General features: G+C 41.6%; 1 protein-coding gene across 3 annotated transcripts in view; it reads left to right on the plus strand.

The window, feature by feature from the left end:
* Window positions 1–25,660, plus strand: part of LOC126282033 (F-box/LRR-repeat protein 7-like) — a 241,728-nt gene that overhangs the window by 187,156 nt on the left and 28,912 nt on the right. For all 3 annotated transcript variants that reach the window (XM_049981442.1, XM_049981440.1, XM_049981443.1), the window contains one exon: window positions 5,081–5,227. In XM_049981442.1, coding sequence (XP_049837399.1) covers window positions 5,081–5,227 — 147 coding nt within the window. The remainder of the gene's footprint in view (window positions 1–5,080; window positions 5,228–25,660) is intronic.

Below are 25,660 nucleotides of genomic sequence, written 5' to 3' on the forward strand. Positions count from 1 at the left end.
CCAAAAGCTTGGCAATCACAACAGTCTTTTACGTGTGTTTTCGGCTGCTGCTTGGTGAGTAGATCTATCATCTATCCAATTTAATAACAGACCTCTTAATATGGAACATTTGAAGAGTGCGTCTTGCTAGTTCAGCGATACTACTCGAAAAGGTACAGTGTCTTCTCTTTTATCAGACAAATGAAGATTACCAGAGTATATATTGTCTTTTTTTAATCATTGTGTACACAGATAATAAACCATGCTTATTATCTTTGTATTTTTCAGTTGATGCGCTTCACAAGGAAAAATACAACATGGGATGGCACATAGCCCCCTGGACTGTTTTCATAACATTTACATGAAATGTTATGACTTAACATACCACCTATACTGAAGTGGCACAAGTTCATCTCATATATTACATATAGTCGCATCAGTTTTCATACATGAGTAGATTGAACTGCAATTGCAGGTTTTATGTTACTTGAGGTAGCAAGGTTACATAAATTTTATATTTCATTTAGTGTAAAAGAGCTTTTTGGTCATTGCAGAAAATATTTGTATTATTGCCGTGTTTACTAACGGATAATCTTAATATGATATGCTGTCAAGGTAAATGTAATCCAGAAAATACCTTATAGACTAATTAGGACTACATTTGTCTTTGCTCCCCCATTTATGTTATGGGACTGTCGAAAACCCAGGATTAAGATCACCCCACAGCCTTCAGACTACGTAACCTGACCAAACTAAATTTGTATGTTGATTTATTTATTTATTTTCCACAAATGTTTGTGGGCTATGACATATATATGGCATTGTTTGTAACATTTATGAAAATTAACCGAAAAACATGGTTCTTTAATGAAATTTACAAAATGAATTGAAGATAATCAATTTAGTCCAAGATTTTGCGTAAAAGTTGTTGTAATTTGAAAAATGGTACACTAGCGGTTAAACATTGGTTCGTTTATAATGTTCTAGATAAACTCAAATTTTGAGTGAAAATAAATGTGAAGTTTGTATTGCAAATTAGTAATGTTTTTTTCGAATTTACTGTCTTGTTCTAAGGCATCATCATTGGGATGATTTGCTGGTCTGGAGGTCACATTAACACTTTATTATTGACATATAGCCACAACTTTGCATTTTGACCTCCTTCACACCGTTCACCATGTTTCTCCTTCTTTTTTTTTGTGTACTATTGTTCTTTTGCCACTCGATATAACTATTTGGTCAGACACTGCTTTTAAAAATGTAAGTATTGCAACTTGATTACGTGTTTCCTCCTAATGGAGTAATGGAGATTGGTGTGCAACAGTGGGAGAAGGAACCAAAGGAAATACAGTTGGTAAATGTGAATTGGGCCAAAGAAATGAGAGAGAAGAGAGCTTAGTAGAGATGTGCATATGACATAAATGGTTAATAACACATACTGTATTCCAGCATAATCCAAGGAAGAGATATAGCTGGGAAACCCCAGGAGACATATGAAGGTCACAAGTAGACTACATACTGGAAAGAGAAATATTCGAGAATTAGACGAAGGACAGCAGAAGATACCATGGAGGTGGTGTCAACAACCACCATAACCTAGTTATCATGCTTTGTGAACTAAAGTTCGAAAGATTAAAGATGAAAGAAAGGAAACAGCAGCAGATATCTAAGCTTAAAGATGAGTTTACCCAAAATGAGTAAATGTTAAAAAAAAAACAACAATGAAGATACCAGAGGACGCATGGGGATTGAACAGAAATGGAGTAAAAGAAAGAAATGCATTTTAAACTCAGCAGAAGTGATACCAGGAAAAAGAAATAGGAGAGTAGGAAAAAATGGATAAATCATGAAGTTGTGAAAATGATAAAGGAAAGACAGTATAAAAACTCAGAGGATGAAAAAGGTACGCAGAAATACAAGAGCTTAAGGAAGAAGATTAACAAAAGATTTTAGGGAAGGTATGGGAAGAAGAAGAGCTATATTGACACTGAAGCAAGTGATAGAGAAACAGCTGAAGAAGGGTGAGAGTACATCGATAGCATTTGTAGATCTTGAGAAGGCATTTGACAATGTCAACAGGAATGCATTATTCAGTATCCTTTGGAAATCAGTTTTAAAAAGATTATATATATAAACACTTACATGCACGAAATCAGAGTTGTTCACTGTGTCAATAAAGAAGAATCAGCTAGCATTCAAAATGGCATATGACAAGGTTTCTCCATATCCCCACACTTATTTAGTGTGTGCATCCAAAAGGCAATAAACAGGGTGGGAGCAGCAGTAAGCATAAGAGTAACAATTCATGGAGTAAAGGAAAATATACTGAGATCTGCCTAATTGCATAAAATGGGGACTTGCAAAAGAAAGTTGTGAACACAATTGATAGAATAATGTAGGAAGAATTCCATGCCACACATCAAACAAAAGCTCTAGTCTGCAGTTGAAACAGAGAGGGCAAGACAGCAGTAAAGTTGAAAAATAAAATAATTGAGGATGTGAACAAGGTTAATTACTGGGAAGTAAAATCACAAGTGATGGAAGAAGCTATAAGAAGATAGTATGCAGTATTGCCCAGGCCAAGAACACTTTTAATAAGAAGAAAAACATATTTACTACAAAGAATATAAGCCTTGACATGGAGAAACAAATGTTGAAAGTGTACATGTGGAGCATTGTAACATACAGCAGTAGAGCTTGGACGAGAGGAGACTCTCACACATTCCAGACATGCTACTACTGAAAAGTGATGAAAATCAGAGGAAAAAGGTGATCATGAATAAGTTTTCATTAGCACTAGAGACAAAAGATTCCTCATGAAACAACTAAAAAAGAGGAGGGCTCAGCTGATAAGCCATGTGCTCCAACATGATGGTCTATTGAAATGAATAATGGAGGGAATAGTTGAAAACAGAAATTACAAAATCCAGAGCAGAGTGCATTGTATAAATAATGGAGGGTATGAATTGTTGTTCTTGCTAAGAGCTGAAATGGAGGGTGGACAGGTGTGAGGAATGGGGAGCTGCTGCCAACTGGCCCGGCCTCGTGGCTGGTGATTAGAGAGTGAGAGAGAATATTGATGCTTTACTGTATTTAATATAGATGAAGTAAGAGCAGTTTTTGTCGTTGTAGCAGGTTTGTTGCCAACTTATGTGATTAAATTTAGCTGCCATAATCGTGAATAGCATTAAGCTTTAGGGCTTGGTTGTTGTCTTATGTCTTATTGGTCTTCTAGTCTGTCCTGTGCAAGCCTCTTGATCTCAGCATAACTATTGCAATGTACCTCCAGTTAAACCTGCCTACTGTATTTGAGCCATGATCTCCCTCTATAACTTTTACCTTTCTCACTCCCCTCCACTAACAAATTGCCAATTCCTTGCTGTCTCAGGATATGCTCTATCAACCGTGCCTTCTTTTAGTCATTCTCTGCTATAAATTTCTTTTTGCCCCTAATTGATTCAATACTTTTTCATTATTTATTTGGTCTACCCAGCTAGTCTTCAGTGTTATTGCGTAGTACCAAATTTTTCTGTGCTCTTCCTGTCTAAACTATTTCATCATCGATGTTTCAGTTTCGTACAAGCTATACTCCGGGAAAATATCTGCATAGCAGACTTACTAACACTTAAATTTATATTTGGTTGTAACAAATTTCTCTTTCAGAAATGTCCTCTTTGCTACATGCTGTTTGCATTTTATATCCTCTACTTTATCATAGACCAACCAGCAAAACTCTACTACTACTACCGAGCGAGGTAGCGCAGTGGTTAGCACACTGGACTCACATTCGGGAGGACGACGATTCAATCCCATCTCCGGCCATCCTGATTTAGGTTTTCCGTGATTTCCCTAAATCGTTTCAGGCAAATGCCAGGATGGTTCCTTTGAAAGGGCACGGCCGATATCCTTCCCTAACTCGAGCTTGCGCTCCGTCTCTAATGACCTCGTTGTCGACGGGATGTTAACCACTAACCACTAACCACCACCACCACCACCACCACCATCATGTACTACTTCCACTGTTTCATTTCTTGATAAATTCCCTCAGCATCTCCTGATTTAATTCAACTACATTCCATCATATTTGTTTTACTTTTGTTGATATACATCTTAAAACCTCTTTTCAAGTCACTATCCTTGCCATTCAACTGCTCTGCCCATCCATTGCCGTCCGTAACAGACTTACAATGTCATTGCAAATGTCAAAGTTTTTATTTCTTCTCCTTGAACACATTAATTTTCTTTTCAAATTTTAAGCTGTTCAGTGATAGTTCATTGTTAATACAATATTCATTTCTGAATTTAAGTCGTCTTTAGCTTTTCAAGTATGTAGATGTGATATTGTTCTGCAAAAAGTAATAAAGTTGTGGAAATGCTATGTATGGAGTAGTGATAAAAACAGCACCTGAACAGTAGAAATAAAGTAATCTAGAAGTAATTCCCATAATTGACAGTATGATTAGCTTAGCAGTTGTCATAATTTCTTTTTAGTTTCATTACTGAAGTAGAATACAGTGGCTGTATCTGCCTGTTAACATGTAATGCATTCTGCACACCTGAAAGCTCCCATTTATGATGGGAAATGTGATGTTTGATATCATGATGAATGAGTATTATAATGAACACTTGCCTGTGATTATTGCTCCAAGTTTGATGCCCTATAATGCAAATGTATGTTATGAATATGATGATGATGATCATCGCCCAAGAAACAGGAGGACAGTGTTTTTAGTTTCAATACTGCTGGCAGTGGAGCATTTATTTTCAGTTACTGTTTCAAACATGTTCCAGTTCAAACCAGGAATTTTGAATGAATCCATCTAATATTTTAATGAACCAGTATGCAGGGTCGTGAACAGTGAGCCATATTAAGGGGGATTGATATACTACCACACATTCATGAAATGGCAATAGACATAGTAACTTGACACATTGTGCACATGTAGTTGTATTTGTGGTTTGTATAACACCAATTGTGTTTATCTGGCTAAATGTATACTTTGTACCACATGGCATGAATTCATTTTTTCTCATTTTACAGCACAAAAGTAAAGTTTCTGATATATCAATTTTAGTGGAAAGGTCCCTTTTTATGTTACAGGCTTGAAATTGATTCTTGTTGGAGCCTTGGTGAAGAAGCAGCTCACTACATCTCTTTGCTGCCAGCAATCCATTATATGCATTTACATACTAACCGATGTGGTTCAGGAGATATAGGAAAATGCTTTAGATTTCCTCCCGTTCCAAGGTAATGCTAACTATATAATATTATCTCGTTTAGGTGAATTTTCCCTTGGTGTTTCAGTAGATGGTTGCAAATTCACTTTTGCAATGTGTAGGAGGGTCAGCCCAGGTAAAGACTGTTCAGCACGTTTCATGCAACACCCAATATTAGCAGAAAATGTCAGTTTGCTTATTATTACAGATAAAAATTAATGTTACTTTATTTTTCTAAGTAGAATTATATGTGCCAGTTTGATGGAGCTGTCCCAAGTTAGTTTCTTACAATTTAGGGTCTTAAACTGACATATAAACACTTCGAGTAGTGAGAAATCCGATAGTGGCTTGAGTGGTGCTCTCGGACTACAGAAGTAGACAGAATGTGTGGCACATGAGGCATGACGAGTCATTTGAGAGGGAGTCGATGACAAATGTTTATGAAGCTCCATTTGACAAATGTTTACCAAGCTTTCAGTGTCTGTTATTGTTATCGACTGATTGCAAGCGAGACTCAGGGCCTCAATAGTAATATAGCCAGGTGCAGTGTCATGGTTAACCTGGTCTCTGAAAATCTCTCTCCTGCACATTAGGGGATTTTAGCGACAGACCATAGATATTTCTGACAGATTCTGGAATGCTTCCAAGCTCAACCTATGGATTAGTGGAGATTTGATCTTCAGGTCCTTAACCCCACTATTCTCAGAACCAGTGATCTGGTTCCTCAGCCATACATGTGCATATTGCTGTGATGGGCTATCTCTAGAAAATCTGTAAGTTTTCATGTGGTTTTCACATGACAGCATTTTATTTGCTTCAAGGAGTGGACCAGTTACCACATCAGAGTAGTTGCATAATTGTATTGTTCAAGACAGTATGAACATTACATGAACAGCAATGTGAAAAATTGTGTATGAAGATGTGGATGAAACATTTCCACACTTCATTCCTGCTGTGGACCTAATTGTAATAAAAGCTAAGGCATAAAATTTGAAATCAAGTTTCAGGAATGATCTCAGAAATAGACAGACTTCTGAAAGAAGCAGAAAAGACGGGTGTTTGAGTGAGAGTGGCGAGAAAAAGTTATTTGTATTATGTCCATTGTTGTATTACCCTCATCTAAGTTCTGTCCATTGTGTTACTGGTATTATGAGGTATTATTATTATTATTATTATTATTATTATTATTATTATTATTATTAGTTACAAATCTCTCAGGGCCTCAGCATTCATTTGCTGCATATGAGCTTGGCAACCCCGGAGTTCCTGAGCTGGGGTCTTGTAAGTGCCACCAGTTCCATGTCACCCTAAACTCAGGGCATGCTTCAGCGACCACTGTCTGGCATAACAGTGGAACGTTGTGCGTCACAGGTAATGGGGAATCTTGGCTTGACTGCCTGCATTGTGAGGATAATTAGCTGTGGGCTGATGTGATGTGTGGCTGTTGAGGTGGAACTATCATTAGCTGGCAATCTCTGGGGACCCTGCCGCAGTTCAGTTGTATAAGGCTTACTGAGGCACATTGGACTCTGTCTGAGAGTACACTTATTTTCCTAGCTGCTTGTGTGATAAAAATGGAACCCTCGAAGATTTCTCCTTCCAGTGGAAGGGGTTTGCCACTGGTAGGTACTAACAACCAAGCAAATAAGAAGCACCATGTAGCCAGTCCTGCAGACTCGGGGGTTACACTGAATTTGTCCATGAATAGTAACAGAATGTATGCTGCCAGTCAGAATGTATTTTTAATTGTGCAACAGAAAGAGGGCAGTTTCAAAAAAGTTTTGCCTTTTCATATTCAGAAAGGTTTGGAGGGCGTCAGAGGTATACTGAAATCCGTCAAGTGATGGCACAATCGCACACTGTTAGTTGAAACTGCTAGTTCCCAACAAGCAAAAAACCTCTGGAAAGCTAAATGGATTGGAGAACATGCCCTCGAAATGGAGCTCTGTAACACCTCCAACTACATTAAAGCCATTATGTCATGTAGAGATCTGACAGACATTTCTAAAAACAAATTGAAAAATGAGTGGGCGCATGAAGGGATCATTTATGTGCAGAATATACTGACAAAGGTGGCTGGGGATTTGGTACCATCTGACTCCTTCATCCTTAGCTTCAGTAGCACAAAACTCCCAGTGCATATCAAGTCAGATTTATTTCACCTAGGAATAAGGCCATATGTCCCCAACGTAGTGCACTGTTTTTAATGCCAGCGTTTTGCGCACACCACCTTAGCATGTACGGGTGAAGCCGTTTGTGGAAAATGTGCCAAGGCCACCCTGTGGAGTTGGCTGCTCCTCCCCTCCAGAGTGTGTAAATTGTTCTGGGGCTCACCCTGTCTGGAATAGGAATTGCACTGTCTTCCTTGAAGAACGAAAAATACAGGGGAGTAAGACATCAAAATGCATCCCATATGGAGAGGTCAAAAAGGTCTATAAGGCCACGGATCCTCGCACATTCTCTACATCATTTTATTTGGCCCTTACAAAGCCTATTTTGACAGCCAACACCTTCACACAAATGGAGGTTGCTAGTGTTAGCACTAGTAACTCCGTTTCCTGTGTCTCGTCATGCTGCAGTTGTTTCAGAGCCCATAACCCCTCCGAGAACATCATAGAAAGCCACAGTTACCACCACTGTGGAGGTAACGGAACTTCCAAAGGCACAGTCTTGTAAAAAAAGTCCTGCTTCTGCCTCTGCTGCTGCTGCCTCTGCCTCTGCTGCTGCTGCCTCTGCCTCTGCTGCTGCTGCCTCTGCCTCTGCCTCTGCGTAGTTCCTGCAAAGCCATCCCAGGCCAAGAAAGCGAATGGGAAGCTTCGGCCAGAGGCGAAAGCAGGCAGTAGACCATCAGTCCGTGTCTGTCATTCAACCTCTCCTTCAAAACCAATGGATTGTGAAGTCTGCCCGGGGCAACAATCCTGCCCCAGGCCTGAAACTCAACCGCTGTGGGCTTTCACCCCAGTGGAAAGACAGGGTGAAAGTACGAACCCCACAGTAAATGGCTTCCATACTATAGTGGAACATGAATGGCTTCAGGACTCATGTGGAGGAACTGGAACTCCTGGCACTGGCACGACCCCTGTGCTTGTGTTTACAGAAAACACTTCAAAGCTACTGATGCCAAGGAAGGTGTAGGTGTGTTTGTCTACATCTACATCCGTACTCTGCAAGCCACCTGACGGTGTGTGGCGGAGGGTACCTTGAGCACCTCTATAGGTTCTCCCTTCTATTCCAGTCTCGTATTGTTTGTGGAAAGAACGATTGTTGGTATGCCTCTGTGTGGGCTCTAATCTCTCTGATTTTATCCTCATGGTCTCTTTGCGAGATATACGTAGGAGGGAGCAATATACTGCTTGACTCCCCGGTGAAGGTATGTTCTCGAATCTTCAACAAAAGCCCATACCGAGCTTCTGAGCGTCTCTCCTGCAGAGTCTTCCACTGGAGTTTATCTACCATCTCCGTAACACTTTCGCGATTACTAAATAATCCTGTAACAAAGCGCACTGCTCTCCGTTGGATCTTCTTTCTCTCTTCTATCAACCCTATCTGGTACTGATTCCACACTGCTGAGCAGTATTCAAGCATTTGGCAAACAAGCGTACTGTAACCTAGTTCCTTTGTTTTCGGATTGCATTTCCTTAGGATTCTTCTAATGAATCTGTCTGGCATCTGCTTTACCGACGATCAACTTTATATGATCATTCCATTTTAAATCAGTCCTAATGTGTACTCCCAGATAAATTATGGAATTAACTCCTTCCAGTTGCTGACCTGCTATATTGTAGCCAAATGATATGGGATCTTTCTTTCTATGTATTGACAGCACATTACCCTTGTCTACATTGAGATTCAATTGCCATTCTCTGCACCATGTGTCAATTTGCTGCAGATCCTCCTGCATTTCAGTGCAATTTTTCATTGTTAAAACATCTCGATATACCACAGCATCATCCGCAAAAAGCCTCAGTGAACTTACGATGTCATCCACAAGGTCATTTATGTATATTGTGAATAGCAACGGTCCTACGACACTCCCCTGCGGCACACCTGAAAACACTCTCACTTCGGAAGACTTCTCTCCATTGAGAATGATATGCTGCGTTCTGTTATCTAGGAAATCTTCAATCCAATCACACAATTGGTCTGGTAGTCCATATGCTCTTACTTTATTCATTAAACGACTAGGGAACTGTATCGAACGCCTTGCAGAAGTCAAGAAACATGGCATCTTCCTGGGAACCCATGTCTATGGCCATCTGAGTCATATGGATGAATAGCGTGAGCTGGGTTTCACACTATCATCTTTTTCTAAACCCATGGTGACTCCTACAGAGTAGATTTTTAGTTTCCAGAAAAGTCGTTATACTCGAACATAATACATGTTCCAAAATTCTACAACTGATAGACGTTAGAGATATAGGTCTATAGTTCTGCACATCTGTTCGACGTCCCTTTTTGAAAACGGGGATGACTTGTGCCCTATTCCAATCCTTTGGAACGCTACGTTCTTCTAGAGACCTACGGTACACTGCTGCAAGAAGGGGGGAAAGTTCCTTCGCGTACTCTGTGTAAAATCGAACTGGTATCCTATCAGGTCCAGCAGCCTTTCCTCTTTTGAGTGATTTTAATTGTTTCTGTGTGCGACAATCTAGAGAAGGAAATACAGTGCAGTCTTCCTCTGTGAAACAGCTTTGGAGAAAGACATTTAGTATTTCGGCCTTTAGGCTGTCATCCTCTGTTTCAGTACAATTTTAGTCACAGAGTGTCTGGACATTTTGTTTTGATCCACCTACCGCTTTGACATAAGACCAAAATTTCTTAGGATTTTCTGCCAAGTCAGTACATAGAACTTTACTTTCGAATTCATTGAACGCCTCTCGCATGGCCCTCCTCACATTACATTTTGATTCACGTAATTTTTGTTTGTGTGCAAGGTGTTGGCTACGTTTATGTTTGCTGTGAAGTTTGCTTTGCTTCCGCAGCATTTTTCTAACATGGTTGTTGTACCACGGTGGCTCTTTTCCATCTCTTACGATCTTGATTGGCACATACTTATCTAACGCATATTGTACGATGGTTTTGAACTTTGTCCACTGATCCTCAACACTATCTGTACTTAAAACAAAACTTTTGTGTTGAGCCATCAGGTACTCTGAAATCTGCTTTTTGTCACTTTTGCTAAACAGAGAAATCTTCCTACCTTTTTTTGATATTTCTATTTACGGCTGAAATCATCGATGCAGTGACCGCTTTATGATCGCTGATTCCCTGTTCTGCGTTAACTGTTTCAAATAGTTTGGGTCTGTTTGTCACCAGAAGGTCTAATATGTTATCGCCACGAGTCGGTTCTCTGTTTAACTGCTCAAGGTAGTTTTCCGATAAAGCACTTTAAAAAATTTCACTGGATTCCTTGTCCCTGCCACCCGTTGTGAACGTTTGTGTCTCCCAGTCTGTATCCAGAATATTAAAGTCTCCACCCAGAACTATAACATGGTGGGAGAAATCTACTCAAAATGTTTTCCAAATTATCCTTTAGGTGCTCAGCCACAACAGCTGCTGAGCTAGGGGGCCTATAGAGACATCCAATTACCATGTCTGAGCCTGCTTTAACCATGACCTTCACCCAAATTATTTCACAGTTCGGATCTCCATCAATTTCCTTCGATACTATTTCACTTCTTATTGCTATAAACACGCCTCCCTTTTCACTGTCCAGCCTCTCTCTGCAGTATACATTGCAATCTGAGTTTAGAATTTCATTACTGTTTACATCTTGTCAATAACACACAACACTCCTCTACTCTCCCCTTAGTTACTGACCTACAAGCAGTAGTCGTCGCAGTTCGTGCGAGTCAGACAATCACTATCTGCTCCCTGTACTTACCTCCACAGGATGCAATAGACTCTGGGGCTCTTCCAGGCCTTATTGAACAACTGCCCCTTCCATTTTTCGTACTGGGTAATCTCAGTGCCCATAATGAATTATGGAGCTCGAACTGTACCTGTTCCAGGAGTTAGTCTTGGAGAACCTCATGATGTTCTCAGATGCTGTGCATCCTCAACACTGGCAGTCCCACACATTTCTCAGCTGCTACTGAGTCATCCTCAGCCATAGACTTCTCTTTCTTCTCTCCAGCCCTTGCACACTCAGCACAGTGGAGAGAACATGGTGACCTTCATTCCAGTGACCACTTCACACTGTGGATCCACCTACCTGCTGGATAGAGAATTGCTTGAACAGAAACCACCAAAATGGATGATCAACTGGGCTAAATTGGCACTGTCCAGCCTGTTGGCTACATTTCAACACTGACAGCATCGAGCAATGGGTGGGTTACATCATGCCTTTGACTTATACATACCACAGTTTTCAGGTTATCTTAGGAGGTGACCAGTACCTCGCTGGACAGATGAGTGCTGTTCAGCAACCTGCAACCAGCATGTGGCTCTTCGATGTTTAAATGCTGCTCAACAGCAACCTCACAGCCTGTAGAGTCACAAGAGCCAAGGCTTGACACATCATGAAGGAGGGCAAGAAAAGCTCATGGCAAGTGTTCCAGGACTCAAACACGGAGGATTTCCAGTAAACACAGTCACTTCCTGATAGCAGCAGTGTAGAAACAGGGTTGTCTACTAACAATACCCAGAGACAGCACTCGAACGTTGGCTGATCATTTTGAAAAACTACAGCTGACGCTACTAGGATCCGCCATTTCAATGCTACTGTGAACTGTAGAGAGAGGCAAATTAGACTACAGATCTGACAGTTCTGAGGCCTACAGATCTCCTTTCTCCATGTGGGAGCTGCAATTTACACTGTCAGAGACTCATGACACTGCACCTGGTCACAATCAAATCCAGTACTGCACACTTCAATATTTGCCAGTGGCATCAAAGGTAATCCTCCTTGAATGTTTTAATCTTATATGGCAGACAAGTAACTTTCCCAACTCAAGGAGAGAGGCACATTTGATGCCTCGCCTGAAATAAGGGAAGTTTTATAGAAAGATCATGGAGCGAATGGTTAACCATTGTCTGGTTTCACTGTTAGAGACCAGACAACTCCTTAGCCACTCCGTGTAGATTCTGGACATTTTGGTCCATGATCAACAACCTGACCCTGCTAGAGACGGCTATTCAGCAGTCTTTCATATGTAACTGTCACCGTATTGTCATCTTCTTTGATATCGGTAAGGGATGTGAAATTACTTACAGGCACAGTATTCGCACACAACAGCATCAAAGAAGGGTTTAATGGCCACCTCCCCATCTTGCTATTGTCTTTCCTGTCTCAGCAGTTTTTTAGGACTCGAATTGGTGACACGCTGTCAGGTCAATTTGAGTAGGAGAATTGTGTCTCTCAGGACAGTGTTTTGTATTACCCTCTTTTCCATAGCCATAAATAGTATCATGTCCATGTAAGGAGTCGTTTACAGTGCTCCTTATTTATGGATGATTTTGCTGTGTTCTGTTCTCCTCCAGTGTTGCAACCGCGAGATGTCAGTTGCAACTTACAGTGCGGATGTTAGGAGAGTAGGCTGCAAAGACGGGTTTTCGGTTTTCTGCAGGTAAGTATGAGTGTGTTCATTTTAAACTTTCTCATTGTAGTTTTAGTTTACCTAAAGCCAGATATAAGCTAAGCCGAAATTTTTGCAAAGAACCGAACGGTGTTCCGAAAGGATAGGCTAAACATAGTTGGCGGTGGCTGTGTTTGTTGCTGTGAGAAGTAGTTTAACTTGTCACGAAATTGAAGTAACTACTTCCTGTGAGTTAGTATGGGCAGAGAATAAAATAATAATCCGATCCTCTTACTGATCTTCCAATTCAGATGATATAATTGCTGAAAGGTTCAAAGAAAACTTGAGTCTGATTTCTAACACGTACCCGACTTATATGATAATAGTTGGTGGTGACTTTAATTTACTCTCGATATCTTGGCGAAAATACATGTTTAATTCCATAGGTCTGCATAAAATATCGTCCGAAATTGTGCTAAATGTATTCTCTGAAAATTATTTCGAGCGTTTAGTTCATGAGCCCACGCGAATAGTAAATGGTTGTGAACATACACTTGACCTCTTGGCAACAAATAATCCTGAGTTAATAAAGAGCATCAAAACCAATTCAGGGATTAGTCAACATGGGGGTTGTCATAGTGAGATTGAATACTGTAATCCCCAAATCCTTGAAAAATAAGCAAAAAGAGTAACTATTCAAAAAAGCAGATAAAAATTCACTTGACGCCTTCCTGAGAGACAATCTCCACTCATTCCAAATTAATGTAGACCAGATTTGGCTTAAATTCAAAGAAATAGTGTCGGCAGCAGTTGAAAGATTTATACAAATAAATTAAAAAAAGACTGAGCTGATCCTCCTTGGTACACACAACGGCTTAGAACACTGTTGCAGAAAGAATGAAACAAACATGTCAAATTTAAACACACACAAAATCCCCAAGATTGGCGATCTTTTACAGAAGCTCAAAATTTAGTGTGGACTTCAATGCGAGATGCCTATAACAGTTTCCACACCGAAACTTTGTCTTGAAACCTGGCAGAAAATCAAGAGAGATTCTGTTCGTATGTGAAGTATGTTAGCGGCAAGAAACAATCAATGCCTTCTCTGCATGGTAGCAATGGAGAAACTATCAAAGACAGTGCTCCCAAAGCTGAGTTACTAAACACAGCCTTCCGAAATGCCTTCACAGAAGAATACGAAGTAAATATTCCAGAATTCGAATTGAGATCCGTTGCCAACATGAGTGATGTAGAAGTAAAGTATCCTCTGAGTAGTGAAGCCACTTAAATCACTTAATAAAAGCAAGTCTTCTGGTCCACACTGTATACCAATTAGGTTCTTTTCGGAGTATGCTGATGCATTAGCTCCATACTTAACAATCATATACAACCATTCGCTCAAAGAGAGATCTGTACCCAAAGACTGGAAAGTTGCACAGGTCACGCTAATATTCAAGAAAGGCAGTAGGAATAATCCACTAAATTACAGGCCCATATCGTTAATGTCGATATGCAGCAGGATTTTAGAACATATATTGTGTTCGAACATTATGAATTACCTCGAAGAAAATGGTCTACTGACATACAGTCAACATGGGTTTAGAAAACATTGTTCCTGTAAAACACAACTAGCTCTTTATTCATATGAAGTGTTGAGTGCTATTGACTAGGGATTTCAGATCGATTCCGTATTTCTGGATTTCCTGAAGGCTTCTGATACTGTACCACACAAGTGGCTCGTAATGAAATTGTGTGCTTATGGAATATCATCTCAGTTATGTGACCGGATTTCTTATTTCCTGTCAGAGAGGTCACAGTTCATAGTACTTGACGGAAAGTCATTGAGTAAAACAGAAGTGATATCTGGAGTTCCCCAAGGTAATGTTATAGGCCCTTTGATGTTTGGGGAGTTAATGTGAGCAGCTGCCTTCAGTTGTTTGCAGATGACGCTGTCGTTTTTCAACTAATAAATTAATCAGAAGATCAAAACAAATTGCAAAATGATTTAGAAAAAATATCTGAATGATGCGAAAATTGGCAGTTGACCCTACATAACGAAAAGTGTGAGGTCATCAACACGAGTGCTAAAAGTAACTCGTTAAACTTTGGTTACATGATAAATCAGTCTAATCTAAAAGCTGTAAATTCAACTAAACAGCTAGATATTACAAGTACGGACAACTTAAATTGGAAGGAAAACATAGACAATGTCATGGAGAAGGCTAACCAAAGACTGCGTTTTATCCCAGGATACTTAGAAAACGTAACAGATCTAATAAGGAGACTGCCTACACTACACTTGTCTGTCCTCTTTTATAATACTTCTGTGCGGTGTGGGATTTTTAGCAGATAGGACTGATGGAGTACATGGAAAAAGTTCAAAGAAAGGCAGCACGCTTTGTATAATTGCAAAATATGGGAGAGAGTGTCACAGAAATGATACAGGATTTGGGCTGGAAATCATTAAAAGAAAGACATTTTTCATTGCAACTGAATCTAGTCACAAAATTCCATTCACCAACTTTCTCCTCCAAATGCGAAAATATTTTGTTGACACCGACTTACATAGGGAGGAACAATCACCAATATAAAATAAGGGAAATCAGAGCTCGTATGGAAAGATACAGGTGTTAATTTTTTCTGTGCGCTACACGGGATTGGAATAATAGAGAATTGTGAAGGTGGTTTGATGAACCCTCTGCCAGGCACTTAAATGTGATTTGCAGAGTATTCATGTAGACGTACCTGACTTGCACATGAGGGACACCATCCTAAATACATTCTAGAGACTCGCTGAGGTTTCTGGGCCTCATTTTTGACTCCAAATTGTCATGGTTGCTGCACCTAAGAGACCTGAAAGTCAGATCTCTCAAGGTGCTAAACATCATAAAGTGCTGTAACAATAGGTCTTTGTGACCAGACAGGGCATTTCTCCTCCGGTTTTATAGGGCTTTTGTGTGTTAGCAGAGGACTATAGGTGCACAGTGCATGGATCAGCAAGGCTTTCTAATTTGAAGATCTTTGACACTGCCCACTATTAGGGAATTGGGCTGGCCACACATGCTTATAGGACCAGTAGCATACCCACCATCTGTGCTGAGGTGGGGAACTGCCACTTACCGCACTGCAGCAGCAGCTCCTCATGGCGCATCAGACCTGTAACTTCCTTGCAGCTTTGACTTCACCAGCACACCATACTGTTGCCCATCTGCGTCTGGAATACCTTTACTCCAATCACCCAAGAGCCACAATGCCATTTGGAATCTGGGTGGAGTGTGTGCTAGAATCACTCAGTGTGAAGCAAGTACGACATAAAAACCAGGATTTTAACCGTCTGCCTCCTCGTTCCTGGAGAAGCCCAAAGTAGTTTTAGATTTGAGTGGTGCAGGAGAGATTGCACTCCTGCTTCCATTTTTAATGCAGTATTTTATGACATTTTATCTGAGCACTGCAGCTATGTAGCCATTTTTATGGGTGGGTCGAAACAGGGTGACTCTTGTTTGTTGCTCTGTTGTTTTTTCCAGATCGTGCCCTGAAGGTCCGACTGCCACAAGACTGTACTGTCTTTGATGCAGAGTTACATGCGATCATTTGAGCACTGGAGCAGATGAGACAGTCTTCCAGTGCTAAATTTCTTGTTGTTCTGATCCTACGAGTGCACTTCACTCTCTACAGTGTTTGTACCTAGCACATAAAGTAGTCCTAAATATTCAGTATACTCTCCTCCAACTACAAAAACTGGGGAAGGAAGTGTGTTTCTGTTGGGTCCAAGGGCATGTGAGTATTGTGGGGAATGAAAGGGCAGATTTATCAGCCAAGGAGGCATGTCACGATCATCTGATATTTCAGGTGGCATCATCATGTAAGCTATAATCTTGCTGTTGAGCTTCAGAGTCTTGCATTGATCGGAGGATGACTGGCTGGAAGTGACAGACAATAGCCTCTGTCTAGTAAAGACCACAATGCAACTGGTGTACTTCCTTTCAGCCATGTAGACGGGACAAGGTTCTACTCATTCATCTTTATAAAGGCCACAGCCCTATGACGCTTCGTTTCTTGCTTTGGCAAGAAGACCCTCTAGTGTGTGGTACACAGATCAGTGTGCATCAGATTTTATTGGACTGCATTTTATTTTCTGACCAGTGGGCCACTGCTGATTTGCTGATGAATCTGCTATCTATTTAAGGTGATGTTCAAACAAATGTAGTTAGAGTTTTCAATTCTTGTGAATTGTCCAAGATTTTAGAGAGATGGTTAACAGGGTGACTGGCTCACCCATATTTTACATAAGCAGTTGGCCAGTGACTCTTTTCTGTGCCTTCCTTTTAACTACTTTGTAATTTTACTTGTGTTTTAGTCTACTGTATAGCATCTTTCATTCTTTCCCATTGTCTTAGCGTGTATGAGCTCATTTTAGTTATTTTATCCACATTCATTTCTATAAATGTGTGTAAAGGCTGCTGATAACCTTGCTCTTGAGCAACACACACACACACACACACACACACACACACACACACACACACACACACAAATGTTTCGATGACCTAGAGTGTGGGTTATACTGATTTATTCCACCAAACGTCAAACATTAGAAACAAAATGAGTCACAGTAAAAAGAAAGTTGGCTTGAGTAGCATGACAGTCAGAAAATATGTCTTGCATCTACCAAGGCTGAGTCAAGGGGCTGTAAAAGTACTTTTTCAACTGTTCTCGTTTCACTTAACAATATTCAATGACACAATAAGCACAGAGCGGCATAAAAACTCCATGGTTCTTCCTCCAAAAGATCTATGAATTGTCCGACAAGCACATGTTGGTACTGTTAGACTGCTGCATCTACCTTCATCCCGCTCTCATATCTAGAATATCGTGTGTTCGAGACGGTAGAAGACTGAGTGGTTCTAGAATTTACACACACACACACACACACACACAAACACACACACACACACACACACACACACACACACACACACACACACACACACACACACACACCACTGCAAAGGATCAAGAATGCCCTCTTGCTAGTATATTCAATATTCACAGTTCTCAGAGGCATGCCGATGATTCTGAATCAGAGCCATATGACTAAAATTTCACCTTTTGCAATCCATTTTCACCCATTTCATGCTGTTTTTCTTTTGTGAAATATACAGAATGTTTTGCAATTCCTATTCTAGGCTTCTGTGGGTTACTAGATTAAGTTTTGATAAGGAAGCCATGTCCGGAAATGTATCATTTAGATGTAAAGTAATTTTGAAGATCAAATCACTTTCAGGTCTTTTGCTATGCAGTATGAACACAAACAGAAGAGGGATCACTCTAAAATCTTGTTCTTCGTGGTATGAACACAAACAGAAGAGGGCATCATACTAATATTGTCCAACTGAAAAATAAAATATGGCGTTTCAGTCTTTTATCGCTATTCTCTATTTTCAATTACCGGTTTCGGGCTAGCTGCCCATCTTTAGATCATATATTGCAGTTATAAAGTAACTTATTTGTACCGAACAATCGGTTTGCTGTCATAAGTAAGACTTTACTTCTGACAGCGAACCAATTGTTCTGTATGGAAAAGTTACTCTGTAACTGCAATATGTGATCTGAAGATGAACTACTAGCCCAAACCCGGTAATTGAAAATAAAGAATAGCGATCAAAGACTGAAACACCACATTTTATTTAATGAACGATCGCGGAATTCCCGTTAAGACAATCATGTCTAGTTTTGATCAACTGAAAAATGTCTACAAGAAACTGGCATGTTACCAAGTATTACTGTGGTGCTCCATGGACACAGTGCTCGTGATGTAGAATGAGACGTCCTTCATTACATACAAGAGAACACAATGATGAGCACTAGATGGGTTTGTGTAGAACATATAGGTCAGAGATCATTGTCTCCACTGTGAGATTTCACTGATTTGACCTTCAAATTATTTTACATCCAAACAATACATTTCCAGACAAGTGTCCCTTATCTAGTATTTATCTACTATGTATACTATACAAAATATAGAAGCTTCTAATAGGAATTTTAAAACACCTTGTACAAATATGTAGCATAAAAATCGGTGACCTCAACAGTTTCCTACTACCATCTGTACTAACTTGCTCTCAGTGATATGAATGAATTTTAAAATACAAATATGTGCCACAGTATAATAATGTCTAAAATGCTGCAGTGTACAATGTACTTTTGGCAAGACATAGTAGCACCTCCTGAAATCAGTTACCTGTGGCTTCTTACCTGTCAGTCAAGCTTTGCAGTCCTGGGGCCTTGGATAAATTCTAAAAACCCACCTGTTTAAACCACACACAAAGGGACCAGGCCACCAGGTGGATCTGGGAGACTAGATCTGATGAGCAGGTTCTGCACGTTAATGGGAAACAATGGGCTGGAGATTGGCAGGTTGAATCTAACAAAAGTATTCACAAAAGAGGTTCCCAGTTCTGGCCCATCACAGAAATCCACTTGTGTGAGGCTAACTAATTGGTTGTAAGACCCAATGGTTTCATTTCATTTATGTAGTATGCTTACTCGTGATTTAGTAATTTCATAACTCTGCATTTCTGGTAGGGAGAAGCATACAACACAAAGCAAGTGGGACGCACAGTTTGAAATAGTAAAATCTTTCACTCCAACCTGCCCCCCTACTCCGAGGGGCTCATGGTTTATTCATGAGTTCCTGCACAGCACACGTGGAGCTCCCAGCTATTGCAGCCTGTTCTTCCTTCCTAGGCTGCTTTTCCTTCACCGTGCCCCTCCCTTCTCATCCTCGCTCGTTCCTCGCTGCACCCTCCTTCCTCTCTCTGTTTTTTTATTTATGTCAACCTGGCTATCCACCTGGTTCCCTACATTCCTTGCACTTTTATTCTTCTGGTCTGTCCTCTCTCACCTTTTTTAAGCATTTTTGGTCCCCCCTTGGCATTTGACATCCACTTCTAAATTTTTTTGTCTTTAGTGTGAGCCAGTTGGGGAAGAGCTCTCTCCTAGAGTCTGTGCTGTAGATTGCTCTCCCCTCTATACTTCCCCTCTTCCTTTTCCACTGTAGCCTCCATCCACCCCTCTAGGTCACTAGCACATGTAGACAGTCCATGTGATTGGGCTGTTACGTACCCATCTGGCTGAGACCCTCAACAACACACAGTTTGCACTATTGATACCAGAGCTGTTGCGTCCCCATTATGCCAAGGAGTGGTTGTTTGTCATTACAGAGCACTGGAACTCCCAGCAATGGCCACTGTGCCTGACGGCCCTTGCTGTGGCTGGGTGGCACCCAGTTGGAGAGCCCCTGGTCAGAGTGGTTGGTGTCAGGCCAGATGCTTAGCACATGAAGCTTATTAAGCTGCAAATATCTGGCCGTTCTCAAACAGCAAAAGGGTTGTAAAGACAACTGCACTGATACTGGTGCCTTTATTCTGGCTTTTGAGGGAGATACCCTCCTGGAGAAGGTCAGGGTTATGTGGTACCAATGTGGCATGGAGCCATGCATTTCACCACCCATGAGGTGCATTCGGTTTTTGCATTTTGGAGCATATGTCTTTCCACTGTATGGTAGACCCTCTGTGTGTGACTGTGCACACCCATTCAATGAGGGAAGCCCCTGTGTTCAGCCACCTGTTTGTGTAAATTGCCATGACCGCCACTCTTCAAAGTCTCCAGATTTCCCAGCTTACAAGAAAGAAAAGAAGATCTAAGAGTACAAGTCCCTTGATCATTTTTCATATACTGAGAGTTGTCAAAAATATGAATGAGTCCACCCTGTGTTGATGTCCTCTACTTTTCTGTCTGTTACATTCGTTCTCCCTTTCACCTCTTCCTTACAGTGGTCCTTTCCCCCTCTCTTCTCCCTATCTTCCGCACTTCCCCTTTCCCTTTCCTCCCCTTCCTCCCTGTGGCTCCCGTCCCTTCCCATCAAGGAACCACTCCTTCTCCTCCTCCTCATCCTCATTTATGGCCAGAGATGAAATGCTCTTCTCTGGCCCCACTGTTCTCAAGATAGGAAGCCTATAATCTTTGGTCAGACGAGGAACCCACACTCCGCCCCAAAGCTGCATGCTTCCTGTTCAATCAGGACATTATTTCAGTCTGTTCCTTTACTGATAACACTAATCCCTCCGAGGAAGAGGAAGAAGAAGCACAAGTCCAAGGAGGAGGCTTCCTCGGCATCCTGTGGAGCTTGACTCCTGCTACTCACTCTGAATCAAACCCAATTTTTATGGATGTCATCTCATCCTTGTCAGTGATGATCACTGAACCTATGACGTGACCTCCCCTCAGCTTGTTTATGTGCAACATGGACTCTCGCCACACGATAATCAATGGAATTGCAATGGGTATTACCATCACCTGCTGAAATACAACAACTTGTTTCCTCTTATTCTGCATTCTGTTTTCTTATTCAAGAAATGCACATCTGTGATGACCACTATTCGATGTTTCATAGTTATTGGGCATTCTGTTGGAACTGTGCCTGCCCCAAGACAGTACCTGGACTGGTCTGCACTTTGGTTTGCACCATTGTCATTAGTGCCTGGCTCCCCCTTTGTGCTGACCTGGAAGCAATAGCAGTGCAAATGCAAACGACCACAGCAATCACCATCTGCAACTTTTACCTCCCTACAGGTAGGCCACTTCCTTACGTTGAACTGCCTACATTAGTGCAGCAACTCTCACACCCATACCTCCCCCTTGGTGACTTCAGTGTACACCAGCCTCTGTGGGGGGAGTGCCTCTTCGATAAGTAGGGGTCTTCCAATTGTGATTATTACACACTTCAATTTGTGTCTCCTGCACACTTCAGTGCTGTTCATGGCACCTTTTCTGCCATCAATCTCACAATCTCCTCCCCTGCTCTCGTGGCTTCACTGCATTGGTCACTACATAATGATCTTTGTGACAGTGACCACTCTGTCATTCTCCTCCTGCCGTCAGGCAGACAGGCCCTTCATTGAGCATTCTGCAGTCAGTCGGCCTTTATATAGGTCAGGAGTTCACTACACTCAGCTGGCGGCTACACGGGTAGCAGAGGCTGTGTGGCGTGGACTGGGCGGTTTTTTAGGTTAGAAGGCCTCGGGAAAGTGCGGGATGGGCTGCAATGTCAAAGGGTGCTTGGCAATTACAGGACGTGCTTGGATCAAGGAACAGTCGGAATTTTAGTTGTAAATTGTTGTAGTTGCGCTGGAAAAGTCCCTGAGCTTCAAGCGCTAATAGAAAGCACAGAAGCTGATATCGTTATAGGTACAGAAAGCTGGCTAAAGCCTGAAATAAGTTCTGCAGAAATTTTTACGAAGTCTCAGACGGTGTTCAGGAAAGATAGATTAGGCAGAATTGGTGGTGGAGTGTTTGTGTCTGTCAGTAGTGGTTTATCTTGTAGTGAAGTCGAAGTAGATACTCCGTGCAAATTGATGTGGGTGGAGTTTATACTTAACAGCCGAATTAAGTTAATAATTGGCTCCTTCTACCGACCCCCAGACTCCGATGATATAGTTGCGGAACAGTTCAGAGAAAGTTTGAGTCTCGTAACAAATAAATACCCCACTCATACGGTTATAGTTGGTGGGGACTTCAACCTACCCTCGGTATGCTGGCAAAAATACTTGTTCAAAACCGGTGGTAGGCAGAAAACGTCTTCCGAGATTGTCCTAAATGCATTCTCCGAAAATTATTTCGAGCAGTTAGTCCACGAACCCACGCGAATTGTAAATGGCTGCGAAAACACACTTGACCTCTTGGCCACAAACAATCCAGAGCTGATAAAGAGCATCATGACTGATACAGGGATTAGTGATCACAAGGTCATTGTAACTAGGCTCAATACCATTTATTCCAAATCCATCAGAAACAAACGCAAAATAATTTTATTTAAAAAAGCGGATAAAGTGCCACTAGAAGCCTTCCTAAAAGACAATTTCCATTCCTTCCGAACTGACTATGCGAATGTAGACGAGATGTGGCTCAAATTCAAAGATATAGTAGCAACAGCAATTGAGATATTCATACCTCATAAATTGGTAAGAGATGGAACGGATCCCCCGTGGTACACCAAAAAGGTCCGAACGCTTTTGCAGAGGCAACGGAAAAAGCATGCGAAGTTCAGAAGAACGCGAAATCCTGAAGATGGGCTAAAATTTACAGACGCGCGAAATTTGGCACGTACTTCGATGCGAGATGCCTTTAATAGGTTCCACAACGAAACATTGTCTCGAAATTTGGTAGAAAATCCGAAGTAATTCTGGTCGTATGTAAAGTACACAAGCGGCAAGACGCAGTCAATACCTTCGCTGCGCAGTGCCGATGGTACTGTTATCGACGACTGTGCCGCTAAAGCGGAGTTATTGAACGCAGTTTTCCGAAATTCCTTCACCAGGGAAGACGAATGGAATATTCCAGAATTTGAAACACGAACATCTGCTAGCATGAGTTTCTTAGAAGTAGATACCTTAGGGGTTGCGAAGCAACTCAAATCGCTTGATACGGGTAAGTCTTCAGGTCCAGATTGTATACCGATTAGGTTCCTTTCAGATTACGCTGATACTATAGCTCCCTACTTAGCACTCATATACAACCGCTCGCTCACCGATAGATCTGTACCTACAGATTGGAAAATTGTGCAGGTCGCACCAGTGTTCAAGAAGGGTAGTAGGAGTAATCCATTTAACTACAGACCTATATCATTGACGTCGGTTTGCAGTAGGGTTTTGGAGCATATACTGTATTCAAACATTATGAATCACCTCGAAGGGAACGATCTATTGACACGTAATCAGCATGGCTTCAGAAAACATCGCTCTTGTGCAACGCAGCTAGCTCTATATTCGCACGAAATAATGGCCGCTATCGACAGGGGATCTCAAGTTGATTCCGTATTTCTAGATTTCCGGAAAGCATTTGACACCGTTCCTCACAAGCGACTTCTAATCAAGCTGCGGAGCTATGGGGTATCGTCTCAGTTGTGCGACTGGATTCGTGATTTCCTGTCAGGAAGGTCGCAGTTCGTAGTAATAGACGGCAAATCATCGAGTAAAACTGAAGTGATATCAGGTGTTCCCCAGGGAAGCGTCCTGGGACCTCTACTGTTCCTGATCTATATAAATGACCTGGGTGACAATCTGAGCAGTTCTCTTAGACTGTTCGCAGATGATGCTGTAATTTACCGTCTAGTAAGGTCATCCGAAGACCAGTATCAGCTGCAAAGCGATTTAGAAAAGATTGCTGTATGGTGTGTCAGGTGGCAGTTGACGCTAAATAACGAAAAGTGTGAGATGATCCACATGAGTTCCAAAAGAAATCCGTTGGAATTCGATTACTCGATAAATAGTACAATTCTCAAGGCTGTCAATTCAACTAAGTACCTGGGTGTTAAAATTACGAACAACTTCAGTTGGAAGGACCACATAGATAATATTGTCGGGAAGGCGAGCCAAAGGTTGCGTTTCATTGGCAGTACACTTAGAAGATGCAACAAGTCCACTAAAGAGACAGCTTACACTACACTCGTTCGTCCTCTGTTAGAATATTGCTGCGCAGTGTGGGGTCCTTACCAGGTGGGATTGACGGAGGACATCGAGAGGGTGCAAAGAAGGGCAGCTCGTTTTGTATTATCGCGTTATAGGGGAGAGAGTGTGGCAGATATGATACACGAGTTGGGATGGAAGTCATTACAGCATAGACGTTTTTCGTCGCGGCGAGACCTTTTTACGAAATTTCAGTCACCAACTTTCTCTTCCGAATGCGAAAATATTTTGTTGAGCCCAACCTACATAGGTAGGAATGATCATCAAAATAAAATAAGAGAAATCAGAGCTCGAACAGAAAGGTTTAGGTGTTCGTTTTTCCCGCTCGCTGTTCAGGAGTGGAATAGTAGAGAGATAGTATGATTGTGGTTCGATGAACCCTCTGCCAAGCACTTAAATGTGAATTGCAGAGTAGTCATGTAGATGTAGATGTACATCTGCTGTGCACTTCAACACCTCTCTCATGGATTGCATTTATGCAGTCATGCAAGACTCTCTGGCACTATTCTTCATGCTACTGGCATCGCTATCCCCTATCAACAGGTTCCCCTCGTTGTCGACCAGTGCCCTGGTGGACCAAGGAAATAGCAATTACCATCCAGGACCACCAAGGATGCTGCAACAATTTAAACGACACTCTTTACAAACTAACCTTATCTCTTTTAAGTGCCTCCATGCCAAGGCTTGCTAACTTATTAAGCAAGGTATAAAGGAATTCTGGGAGCACAATCTTTCCTCCCTGGGAATGTATGCCTCTTCATACCTGGTTTGGTCCAAGCTCCATAGTCTTCTGAGCTACCAGTGACAATCAACCATTCTGTGTCTTACCCCCAAGGTGCACTGTGTGCTGATCTATCGGTCATTGCAGAACACCTAGCGACACACTTTGGGGCAGCATCGGCGTCCTCTTCCTATTCTGCTACCTTTCTCTGGCAGAAACAACAAGTTGTAGAAGCCCCTCCCGTCTGTGTCAACCCATGTCAAACTGAAGCCTATAATGAACCCTTCACTGGATTGGAATTCTTGCAGTCTCGTACCTCTTCACAGAACTCTGCACGAGGCCCAGATTACACTCACTCTACTCAGGGTCTTCAACCACATTTGGCTCTTGCAATGGCAAGATAGCATAGTTATCCCCATACTTAAGCCCGGGAAGAACCCAATGTCTCTCGACAGCTACCGACCGATTAGCCTGACCAATTACCTTCGTGAACTGCTCAAGAGGGTGGTTAGCTTTAGATTAAGTTGGATACTCGAATCTCTGGGCCTTTTGTCCCTATATCACTGTGGTTCCTGAGAAGGACAATGTACAACTGACCATTTACTCATACCGGAAATTGCAATCTGACAGGCTTTTGCCAAATGCTGACACAGTGTCTGACGACCTTTGACATACGAGGCATAGGACATGGCTTAGTGCCA

The sequence above is a fragment of the Schistocerca gregaria genome, chromosome 7 (assembly GCF_023897955.1).
Source record: "Schistocerca gregaria isolate iqSchGreg1 chromosome 7, iqSchGreg1.2, whole genome shotgun sequence".
Classification (NCBI taxonomy): Eukaryota; Metazoa; Arthropoda; class Insecta; order Orthoptera; family Acrididae; genus Schistocerca; species Schistocerca gregaria.